The 12,539-nt window shown below is 31.1% G+C and overlaps 1 protein-coding gene across 1 annotated transcript in view; it reads left to right on the forward strand.

Annotated features, from left to right (window-relative positions):
* MED17 (mediator complex subunit 17) overlaps window positions 1–12,539 on the forward strand; it is a 99,083-nt gene that overhangs the window by 69,270 nt on the left and 17,274 nt on the right. Inside the window, exon 10 of the mRNA XM_085814817.1 lies at window positions 1,766–1,822. Within this exon, the coding sequence (XP_085670943.1) occupies window positions 1,766–1,822 (57 nt within the window). The remainder of the gene's footprint in view (window positions 1–1,765; window positions 1,823–12,539) is intronic.

Raw genomic sequence — 12,539 nt, forward strand, 5'->3', positions numbered from 1 at the left:
TTATTTTTAAAATTTCTATTTTTAAATATATTTTATAAATTTTTTGAAAAATTCTTGTATTCTAAACCTATAAAATTTTTAACATCATCTTAAAGCAGATGTATATCTAGGCATACTTGTAAAAAATTAGAGTTTTTTTATTCAAAATTCTCTAAGATATACATGAATTTACATACTGCAGCGTTTTGAAATTTTTCATCTTTTTTTTTTTTTTTTTTTTTCTAGCGATAATGACGTCGAATGTGTTTTACGCACTTTGTTAAAATTATTTAAAAGAACTTTTTTTCCGTTAATCTACAATGAAAAAAGAAAAGAAAATAGGTTGCTATAAATTAAGAAGTTCGCCAAGTAAATAGGCGCAAACTGAAAAAATTACACCAAGATAAATTTTTGAATTTCTCTGTAAATTTTGCACCAAATTTTACAAAATTTAATATTTAGGCCTAATTTGAATCATAGAATCCATGCTAGAATGATGTTATATATAGATCTAATATATGTCTTAAGTCGCGCTTTCGAGACATGGAAAACACAGGCTAAATTTCAACAATCGGTCCAGTAAACAGGGGATAATGAACTGCCCCCTTTTTTTTTTTGTGTGTGTAAAAGGTGTACACAGTTAAAATACTAGCAAATTAGGAGATGAAGCAAAGACTAGAGGGAACATTGATGTGTTTATTGAAGCAAATAAACTTAGAAAAGATGTAAAAGAGAAGAAAATTTATGTAAATTAGCTGAAATGTCTGGGAAATTTTCAAGTTAAAAAGATGCATAAACATTTTGTTGTTTGTTTTTGTTGTATATTAATATAACTACAAAACATAATTTTTTTGTAGCTTTTAATATATAGTTATACTAAAACACAAGTTGAATTTCATCAGTCAGCCCAGTAGAACGGGAAATATAGAACTGAACCCTCCCCCCTTGCAGTGTAGCTCTGAACTAATGAGTATACATGACGAAATAAGGCATATAAAAAAGAATCAATATGAAGGTAACGGTTAGTAAAATTTAAATAGACAGCCACTAATTTTCTTTAAAGTGTGTGAGACTATTATAAGTGTAAAATATAAATATTTAAAGAAATTTTATAATTTAATTGTAATTATTTGAAAAAATTATGAAGTTAATTTTATTCTTGAATTTGTTTAATAATTAAGGTAAATATTAGTATATGTTGAATAATATTGCATCCTATTTAATTACAGATTTATTTTATTGGTAAAAAAATCAAAAGTGAAGTTCAGCTGTAGATAATTACTTTAGTTTGTTCAGTTCCTGTTTGCTTAATAAGTCCTGAATTTTTTTCATGATTGTCCTTAAAAATACTGAATTTTCATGTGCAGAACTGTGTACAAACCCTTGTAGAATTTAAATAAAATGAAGGCTGCATAGAACTTATGCCTTGATTTTCTTGCTTATTTTTGAGAGGTGTGTTTTGTCATGTGCATTTACTTAAGGTCCTGTATAATTATGAAGAATTTACTTGAAATCATTGAGAAAATGGTCCTATTAATCTGGCCCAGTTATAAGGAATTCTCTACAAACATATAGCACTTAATATTATTGGGTGACGCCATATTATTCAGTGTTATATGTTATACACCATATGAAATTGTATAACATTGTACATCATTATGTACTCTAGAAACCTGTAGCTACATATTCATAAAGATCTTCTTAAATATCTATGCTATATTTAATTTTGTTGTTTTGATTTGTTATAAAAAATGTATGAATAAAGGCTTTTTTTCCCCTCCACCAGTGAAAGTCTTCTTGAGCAAATTATAAAGCAGACACGACATGTGGTTTTAAGACTGAGGTTTGGAACTTTTATATTTATTACATGAATAGTAGTATTTTTGCTCAAAATATCTGCTTTATTTATTATTTTATTTTGTATGCTTTATAGTTACACATTTAATTGCTTTCTGAAAATTTAAAAAATATAAATAAAATACATTAAAAAAGACTTTATTTCTTAATATGTTTTTTATCAAGTGTTTTATGTTTTGAAATAGGAATCCAAAATTTTTCAAAAGTCTATTTTGCAGGCATATCTTTGGGTTTTATATTAATGTACTTGTTTTGTGTTCTTATTTTCAGTCATTTCATCAATTTGTAACATTATCATATTTTAATCTTTATCTTTTATTGTTTTTAAATTCATATGTATAAAAATATATAAAATTAGGCAAAGAGAATCTATTATAGGTTAGTATAGATTTTGAACAAAACTCATTGATTTCAAGAGACATAGATTCCATCTTTTTTAAAGCAAAAAGGTTCTTGCCAATGAGCTTTGTTTAAAACCTATGTTAATCTAAGGTTGCTTTTTTTTGCCTAGTTTTAAATTTTACATAGGTGTATTTCTCATTCACATACCTAAGTTATTTATATGTTTATGTATTGGGTTATCTGGAATGTCTGTGGTTTTTCAAATCAAAACATGTTTTTTTCTAATTATTTTGTTACTGCTGATAAAGAATGATCTTGATTGAAACTGAAACAGATGTTTAAATATGGTCTTTTCTGCTCACATTACATAAATTCTAGTATGTGTTGTGGCATAATTTTTCTTCAGTGCAGGGTTAAGAATGGAGAAACCAAAAGTTCATTTTTGGCTTATTACGCTCTTTTATTTTAAAAGAAAACTTTTTAGTCAAATTGCTTGTTAAATTTGTCCTGTATATGGGCAAAATGCTTTCCCTGATGACACAGTTCAAAGGTGCTTTTAAAGCATGGAAATTTCACCCTCAAAGATGATGCCCATTCTATGCAACCTGTAAGCAAGGACTTCTTAAAAGATAGAATCTCTGAAAATCCATGTTAACACTTCAAGAGCTATCTGACAGAACTAAATGTTCTGAAAAGTACATTACATCATCATTTGAAGAAGAATGGATATGTAAATTGCTATAATATATGAATATCCCATACTTTAATACAGCAGAATATGCTTGATTAGATTTCAACATGGAATTGTTTACTAATTCAGAAGTTAAACAACAAAAATCAGTGTTATATTTTCAAAGGACTAGTTTCGATGGTTTTATCGAACTACCATCGTTAGCTGCAAAAGCGCAAATGAATGAGATAGGATATAATGATCAGATAAGATAAGAAAGCCTGGACAGAAAATAAGCTAGTGGCGCCGTCTGTTGATGAAACTAGAACTAAAACATAATTTCTTTAATGGCCGAAGACAAAGATGGATTAGAATTAGGATCGATAACTAGAACAGAAAGATTTTTTTGAATGTGAAATGCCTCTAGAAAATCCAATTCTCCAATGGAAGATGTTTTTTGAATAATTTTGGCAGCAGAAAAATTGAAAAAACGTGATTTTCGGAACAACAATGTTGGGCAACAGCAGACTTCTGTGTTTCCTTTTTTCTGCCAGTGTAGTTTAGTTTGCATTGGTCAAACTAAGAGAGCCTTAAAATTTCACATCATGGAACATGAGGCATATGTTAGAAAAAAGCAAAACACAGAAGTCTTCTGTTGGCCAACATTGTTGGTCCAAAAATCACACTTTCAATTTTTCTGCTGCCAAAATTATTCAAAAAACATCTTCCATTGGAGAACTAGATTTTCTAAAGGCATTTCACATTCAAAAAAATCTTTCTGATTAACGACCCTAACTTCTAGTTAACGACCCTAAATCCAATCCATCTTTGCCTTCGGCCCTTAAAGAAATTATGTTTTAGTTTTGGTTTCATCAACAGATGGTGCCACTAGCTTATTTTCTGTCCAGGCTTTCTTATCTTATCTGATCATTATATCCTATCTTGTTCATTTGCGCTTTTGCAGCTGACGATGGTGGTTCGGTAAAACCATCGAAACTAGTCCTGTGAAAATTTGAAAATATAACGCTGATTTTTGTTGTTTGACTTCTGAATTAGTATTTGTTTGGCGTGATATTGTGTCTTAATTATGTAATTGTTTGCTAAAACAAAATAAAGAAGCTCCTCTTTTAAAATGTTTCATGACTGAAGATGAGAAATGGTTACCATACAATAATGTTACAAGAAAAAAAGTCATGGGGTAAGCCAAATGAGCTTTATTAAGTAACATTCAGAGGGGATCATCATCCCCAAAAAATAATGCTTTGTGTACGCTAGGAGTATAAAGAAATTGTATATTATGTATTATTGCTGCTAAATCAGGCAATAAATTCAGAAAAATGCATTTCCAAAATAGCAGTTGTAAAAGCAGAAATTGAAGCAAAGTGCCCAGAAAAGCAAATATGAAGGTAGTGTCTTCCACTGTGACAGTGGTCACCCCACATTTCAGTGAATGTCAGACAAATTATTGTGTATGGTTGGATGTTTTGTATTATGTCCATATTCACCAGACCTTGCTCCTTGAATTTTCATTCTTTAGGTCACTTCAGAATTTGAAGACTGTCAAACAGAACAATAACCTTTTTAAAATAAACTTAATGAAAAAAGTCATTAGATTTATTATAAATTTCTTTTAATATGGAAAATTTCATTCTAAAACAAATTTCCAGATGTTAGAAGATTGCAGAATTATAGAACGAGATAGAATTTATGTGATTCAATGAATGATGTTTTGGGATGGCTTTATTTGTATTTATCATTAAAAAACTGCAGAACTTTCTGGATGATCCAGTGTATGTCTGTATACAGATAGTTTATATAAATAAAATATATCAGTTTTTTTACAGAAGCATAAATACATAAGTTTAAATATAAGGTTAATAACTTGAATATCTGTATTTTTGTTAACATGAAATCATATTTCCTTACTGTTGTATTAATACATAAATATTTTTTATTGAACTGATGTGTTATATTTTATAAATGAATATTAAAAATGTTTTATAACCTCTTCTCTATTTTTGTTATAAATTTTATTTCTTTTATATATCATACTTTTTTCCCTTTTTACATTCAAACCCTGCTATAGTGAATGTAGTTTATAAAGAATCGTTGCATATAATGAATATGCATTTTGATCCCTTCCAGTTTCCTGCATACATAATGTTATTTTAGAGGGCTATAGCAAAACTCCAAATTTATGAAATTTGAACATAACAACTTTATGGATATCTTCAGCTGAAAATTTTGAATGTGTAATATGCCTCTCCTGCCCCAGTTTGTTTAATATTCCTACAGAAAAATAACTAATTCTTAAAATCATATATGTTTAGGATATTAAGATTGAGATCCTTTGATATGAGGATAGCAGAAAAACCTTTACATTGTTGTTAGTTTAACTTCATCTTTCAGGTAATGAAAATTTGTTATCCTTATCATTTGTTTTGAGTATTTAAAATTCTCTTCAAAATCATTCTTCTCAATGGACAGTTTTGCATTCTTTAGGTTTTTTTGCAAGATTTAGGTTATTCTTTTTAAAGACTACTTCACCTTTTTTTTTTTTTGCAACCATACTGGGGCAAATGAATCAGATAGATTAAAGATTGTGTTGTGTTCCTTTCCCTCCTTTTTCCTAAGAGTGAAACTACTCTGTATTAATGAAAAATATCTGTGTCAAAAAGTAATCTGTATGATGTGTTTTAACCCTTTGTTATCGGATTAAATTTGGAGATGGGTATCATACTGGTCAGAATTAATTTCTGTCGATAGAACAGGGATACATAACACGCAAGTTTATGATGGATAAACAAGATTTAGTAATTCTTTTGTGAACTTTAGATATATCTTTATTCAATACACTAATCTAGTGATATGTTTTTGTATAAAAATTATGTTTTATAATTCTTCTTCTTGTGATATTTTTCAAAACACTCTCCAACATGCAGGCCAGGTTTTCGAGTGCATGTATCGCAAAAATAATTGGTTTGGTGCTTTCCACACTCAATCTTTCTGTTTGAACATACACTACAATCTTTACTTTTTACATTTTCACAATGCCGCAATATATGCAGTTTTCCATTAAGTCTTTCTTCCTTATCGGAGGTTGATGGTTTTCCTGGTTTTGAATCTGCTCTGTCACGAAAATCACCTATCAGTGCCACCAATTTTCAGACAATTATAAAATGTGGCATGGGTGTCCTGTTCTCTCTTCTAGCTGAATTTTGGGGAATTATTTTGGAATATTTTAAGAAGAGAGAATGTCTAATTACTGTTAAATACGATTTATGAAAGATTCTTTGGAATTCTACAAGGTATCGTCAAACGTTGTCGATTTCATTACAAGACAACTGACTCGCCACTTCGTCTTGCATGGCAAGCTCTGGGTCACAACTTTTGTTTAGATTAGATTACGTTATCTTCAATCGATGGAGCACCGTATTGGTTTGTGAATAGGTTCTTTAGGCATTGAGGTTCATATAGGAAAAGTGTAAACTGATGCATGAATGCATACCGTATACGATTCACATAGTTCCTTGCTGTGGTGGCTGAGAGCAGACATACGACCGGAACGATAAAAAGGCTTTGGTGGCTGAGAGTGGACATACGACCGCAAAGGGTTAAATGTAAAGCATTCTGGATTGAACATAATATGAATGTTGTTTAAAAAGAGTACAGAATGGATGTAGTCAAATTGATATTTGCAGGTTGTATCTAAATCTACAATTAATAGCATGTGGAAAAATTTTTACCCATTAATTTGTTAGTACCATGAGAAAAAATGAAGACTCAATAATTTTTGCTCATGGAAAAATTTGGATATGAGAGAAAAGTTGAGAAAGGCTAAGCTTAAGGATGTTGAATAAGCATTGCTGAAATGGTTCACTATTCAAAGAGCTGCAACTTCAGATAAAGACCAGTTAATTTGGTAACTGCCTTTTGTGTTATAATGGCTGGTTGGATAGGTTCAAGGAAAAAAAAAAATTCCCAGATAATCTGGGATTATTTCAAAATTAGATGTCAAAAAATAGGGAAAAAAATGCTTGGGATGATATCTCTCACTAGTACAAAGGGGGAAAATATTTAGTGCTGATGAAGCTGATCTATTTTGTAAGATGATGCCTAACCAAATGTTTAAAATTCAATTGCCAAAGGTGTAGTAGCAGAAAATTGGTATAAATGCAAAATGCAGTTCTTGCATGTGCGGCATATATGGATTAGAGCATTTGGTGATTAAAAAATCTCAAAAGCTAAAATGCTTTTAAAAAATAAATAAAAAAACTTTTTCCTGTTTCCCATAAAGCTTAATGGAGCCCACCAGCGGCCGAGCAGTAATTTTGCTGAACACTGGTAGCAGCATAGACCTGTTATATACTAGACGGAGCATCGCCATTCAAAACCGGGTGAAAAAGTGGCACAGGAATGAGCTGCAGGAGTTTGGGCATGAAATGGAACTGAATCCAGACTTTGGCGTACTATCGCCATGGCTGGCGATTTTTTCCTCTCTTTTCTCTCAGTTCGAAATGCGAACTTGGAAAGACGTCATTTCGCAGAGGCTGCCGTTGAATTTGCAGAAGAGGTTAGATCGATAAACACCAGCCAAAATTAATAATTTCCCTAAAATTGGACACTCTATTTTAAAATTTAACTTTATTTTAAATTTTAATTTTTTAAATTTAAATAATTTTCATGCTGTAGAATAATATTTTGCAATATGTCCATCGGCGTCTACAAAATTTTAAATAAAATAAAAAAAAAACTGGAGAGAACAAACTAAATAATAAATAATATACTAACAGCAAACTAAAAAATAAATAAGTAAAATAAATAAATAAAAAAGAAGGTTTTTAGTACTTAGGACAGAATAAAAAATAAAAAAAATAGATAACATAAAAAGAATGAGTGAAAACAGAAAATAGTACAAAAAGGAAATTTAATATTAATACGAAAAGGAAATTTAATACGGTGTATTACAGAGAACTACAGAGTAGGCAAATCAAAGTGAGAAAGATATTAAATAAAGTGAACTAAAAATGAATGTCAATATAGCAGATATAAGTTAAAAGGAAGAGAGAGAGTGGTAAATAATTAAATTATGAAACAAAAAGGTGGTAAATTAAGACTTCCTTTTACTAGCATATATATATATATATATATATATATTATGCACGTTGCACAATGTAGTCATACTTATTTTAAATAATTTTAGAAGGTAAAATTTAAATAATGTTCATTATTTTTAAAAAGAAACTTAAAACTATTAAAGTTTTGAAATTTAACTGCTATATAATTGCTATTTTCTTAATACTTAACAAATTCTTAATATTTGAATAAATGCCAGAAACATGATATAAGGAAGAAAATACGTGATTGAAGGTAAACAAATTTGTTATATTTGGATGCAAGAAAAGGGGATAAAATAAAGTCATTCATATCCCCCCAAAAAAACATAATTTTATGCAGTTCTTACACAGTGTTACATCAACATTACCAAGTATTAAATACATACATTACTACTTCGCACATGTCCGCATGAGCAAACGCATACAAAGAATATATAAACAAACGTATTCAAAGCAGTCTGTTGGCGTATAAAAAATGTCGCCAAAGCAGAATACTAGACTAATTAAAATTATATTGTATTACTAAAATTTTAACATTTTTTTCAGAAAACAGTTATTAGAAACATACATATATATTAAGATACTTTTATTTAAATGTTATTTCAAGTATGCATATATTATATAAAATTAGAAAATCTATTTTTTATTAGAAAAAGGCAAGTAGAGTGGATAAAAAAACCTCTATATTTTATAAAATTAGGTTTTAAAACATTAGAAAAAGCTCAGTTGTGAAATGTTACTCCTCCATCTTTCACATATCTGGAATTACATCCATATGCGGAGCACGAAAGTATCATTTTTGAAGTCCGAAACAATGCGCTTACACGCAAAACACTTGCTTCTCACAAATTCTCCATAGAACTGTAATGGTAAGGAAGATTCGCGGGAAATAAGATGTGGGAAATGTTCCAAACGTCACTTGGTTCGCATTCCTGTTCCCCTTCAGGGTTGCCGTTTCTCTCTCTAGTACATTACAGCTCTATGGGTAGCAGTCCCGGATCTAGAGGGGGGGCAAGCCGGGGTCTGTGCCCCGGGCGGCAAATTGAAGAGTGGCGCTGAATTGTATTTGGAATGTCAAATTTTGATGCAACATTAGTAGTTTTAAAGCCAGGTTTAAAACCTCTTTTAAGAATATTTATAATTAATTATTCAAAACCTTTTAATGGAGCAAACAGTTTTAAAAGTAAGCTAAGTACAGCCGAACACGTAAACGCCTTGGTCTTTGGTCCCTGTAAGTGACGCCTAAAGCAAAGAATCTCACAAGGGTGTATAACGTGATTATTAACGTGATTAATATCTTTCTCTTCAACTTCTTTGCCTAGAGTTCTTCTGTTGTCCTCTCTTCTGGCAGGAATATTCAAATGAAAAATAGAACGATAGCATAGAGACACCTTGCTTTTATACCAATGCCTCTTGCGAAATAAATGGAGAAGCATTGTAAATTGTAACTCTTTCTTAATACAAATTAACCTTGGACCAATGAAATAATTAAAATTAATGTATGTCGAGAATTTACAACATAAATGATTGATTGATTTGATTTTTTGCAGCCAGTTCAGCAACTTAGGTTTTAAAAATGGATTTATTTATTTTTTATAGTTTTTAAAGTTTTTTTTAATTTGATTTTTTTTTTTTTTTTTTTTTTTTTAAATATGCCTTGTTCTAGTATTCCTCACTATATTTAGCGAGACGCAACCGCTTAGTTAGCGCGCGCGTCCGCGACGCGGCCCTAATACTGTTGAATGAAATTAAGTCAATTTTTAGCTATTCATATTAAAGCAAGTTATACTGTATATTATTTAGGGTGCAAGAAATCATGAGATGGTCTAGGAAAAAACTCTCAGGGGCAGAATATAGAACCAGAGCAAAAGATAGGACTGAACAGAGAAAACAAATTGCAGCTAAAATAAAAAATGGCTTCACGGAAAAGACGAACCGTCAGACCCTACCGCAACTTCCGATGGTGCCGAGATTCTAAACGATATTGATATTTCTTGCAATTTGCATGACTAAGATGAAGAATCTTCATCTGTCATCCTCAAACAGACTTCATTTCAGCAACTGAGAGAACAACTTTTTTCATAGAACCCAAACTAACATCAGGAGCACATGAAATTAGGATATAAAGTATTTTCTCATTTAGGTGAGTGTGGGCAGCAGAACGAAGACTTAAAATCTTTTGATTTGTTAGACCCAGGTAATGGCCAATCACAGAAAAAATGAACGATCAGCAATGATCTTTTTTACAGTCAAGCTGTATTATTAGGTGAAAAATATCCGGACAACGTAGACCTTAGGTACACTGAACGTGATGGAAGACATTTGACATCTTCATTGTGGCACAGAATGTTAGCATACAATGAAAGGCTTAAAAGATCTTGGATTATATATTCTAAAACTAAAAATACAATTTTTGTACACCCTTGTGAGATTTATCAGAAACATGCCACTGCCGTTACATCAGCATTGTGTACTACATGATTCACTAATTGAAAAAAAGCTGCAGAAAGATAAACTGAGCACAAAATATCTGAAATCCCACAGAGAGTCCATGATTAAGTGGAAAATTCCACTACAAGAAATGAAATAGTGTCAAGGCATCATGACATTAAGAGACTAATTCACACAGAGAAAGAAAAATGGAAAAAAGATCCTACAAGTGAGTATGGATGCTGTATTGTATCTTTCAACAAACTGTCTTTTTTTACGTGGGTCTGATGAAACCCCTGGCAGTCAGCTCACAAAGTGTCCTCGGCCTAGTCAAGGCAATTTTTTTGAATTTAATGACTCTGCTAGCCAAACATAACTCTTAAGTGCCAGTTAGAATACCTAAAGAAGGGACAAGTATCATATTTAACAAAGATAATTGAAAATGAAATTACTGACAAGAATGACAAAAACAGTTCCCAATAGCAATTTAAATGATATTAAAGAAGCCAAATATTATACAGTAATGTTCAGTTGCATTCCAGATGTGTCGCATACAGAACAAATGAGCCAGGTGATTCAATACATAAAAAATGTGTGTTGAATAAAGGAGAGCTTTATTGATTTCATAGAAATTGGAGGAAAGACAGGAGAATGTATTTCTCAACAGATTGTGGAAAAACTGACACTTGATGGTTTGGATATCGACAATGTCGTGGTCAATCTGAGGATAATGGATCTAACGGCCATATTAGATCCTGGAGTACAAGCCAGGATTACAGAAATGAATAAGCAGGCCGACTATGTGCGATGTTTGGCTCACTCTGAATCTTGTCTGTGTGCATTCTGCCTTGTCTTGCCGACAAGGCAGAATTACAAAGCAGTTAACTTCTTTGGAATTATCCAGAAGATATTTAGCTTTTTTGTTGGATTCACTATTCGATGGGATATTATGAAAAGATGTCCAAAAACCAACTCAAAAGGAAGCAGCCAGACGAGATGGTTGTCAAACTATGTGGCTGTCAAAGCCCTTCTAACGAATTTACCAGAAGTAGTAAAATTCTTGAAAGAAATTAATTATCCTTCAAAGTACTATATTACTATTTCAAAATTAATTATCTATCAAAGTACGAAGCAGGACATCTGCTACATGTTGTAAATTTATTTAAATTTTGAATTTATTATCAGCCTGACAATTTGAGCTAATATTCTTCGAGAAATCAATCAAATAAATACTGAAATTCAAATGGAAGATATTATTCTTGTATGTTCCGTCGCATCAATGGAAGGTCTGACCGAAACTTTTCAAAAAATGAGAGAAATTCCTACGGAATATTGGATAGAAGAATTTAAAGCAGCAGCTGGAAAAAATTGAGGTTTAACCTATTCTGACAAATAAACAAATTCTAAAACGCAAAAAGGAATTTGATGAATTGTGCGAGGACGATTCACGAACACTTCATCGTGTTCAGCTACTTTCTAATGCAATGAAAATTGTATTTCATCGAATCTTATCAGAAATTAAAAAATAACTAATAGGGCTATTAACTAATAGGGTAAATAGGGCTATTACACTAAATTCAAATTTCCATTTCTCAGTGGTCATGAAATATTGAGTATGTCAACTGAAGAACTGCAAAAGAATGAAGCAGATCTTGCACGAAAATATGAGCGAGATCTCTAAACGCATTTGAGTTTTGTCAGGAACTTTCCGTTTTTAAAGAACAAGCCCCAGTCTTATTCGACGACATAAAAAAGGCTAGAGCTTTTTATCTCTTGCAACAGATCTACACCTATGATTTTCAGGATGACTTTCACAATATTTGTATTGCCCTGTGGATTTACTCTATGCTTCCAACTACATCCACAAGCTGTAAGCGAAGTTTTAGCAAATTAAAACTTATTAAAAACTATCTGAGATCATTGATGAGCCAGGAGCGTTTATCAAGTCTCGCAAAAGAAAATCAAACAGCACATCAAGTAAATTATGACGATGCTATAGATTTATTTTCAGAACAAAAGGCTTGCAGAGTAAAATTTTAATTCCATACTATTTTAAGAGCATTAGGTAAGAACTTAAAATTATTATTTGAAATAAGAATTATGAAAAGAAGTACAAATACTAACCTTTTCCTTTCAGCAGTAGC

This window comes from Stegodyphus dumicola, chromosome 4 (assembly GCF_044657685.1).
Source record: "Stegodyphus dumicola isolate Sdum_Otavi_A_Nest chromosome 4, ASM4465768v1".
Lineage (NCBI taxonomy): Eukaryota > Metazoa > Arthropoda > Arachnida > Araneae > Eresidae > Stegodyphus > Stegodyphus dumicola.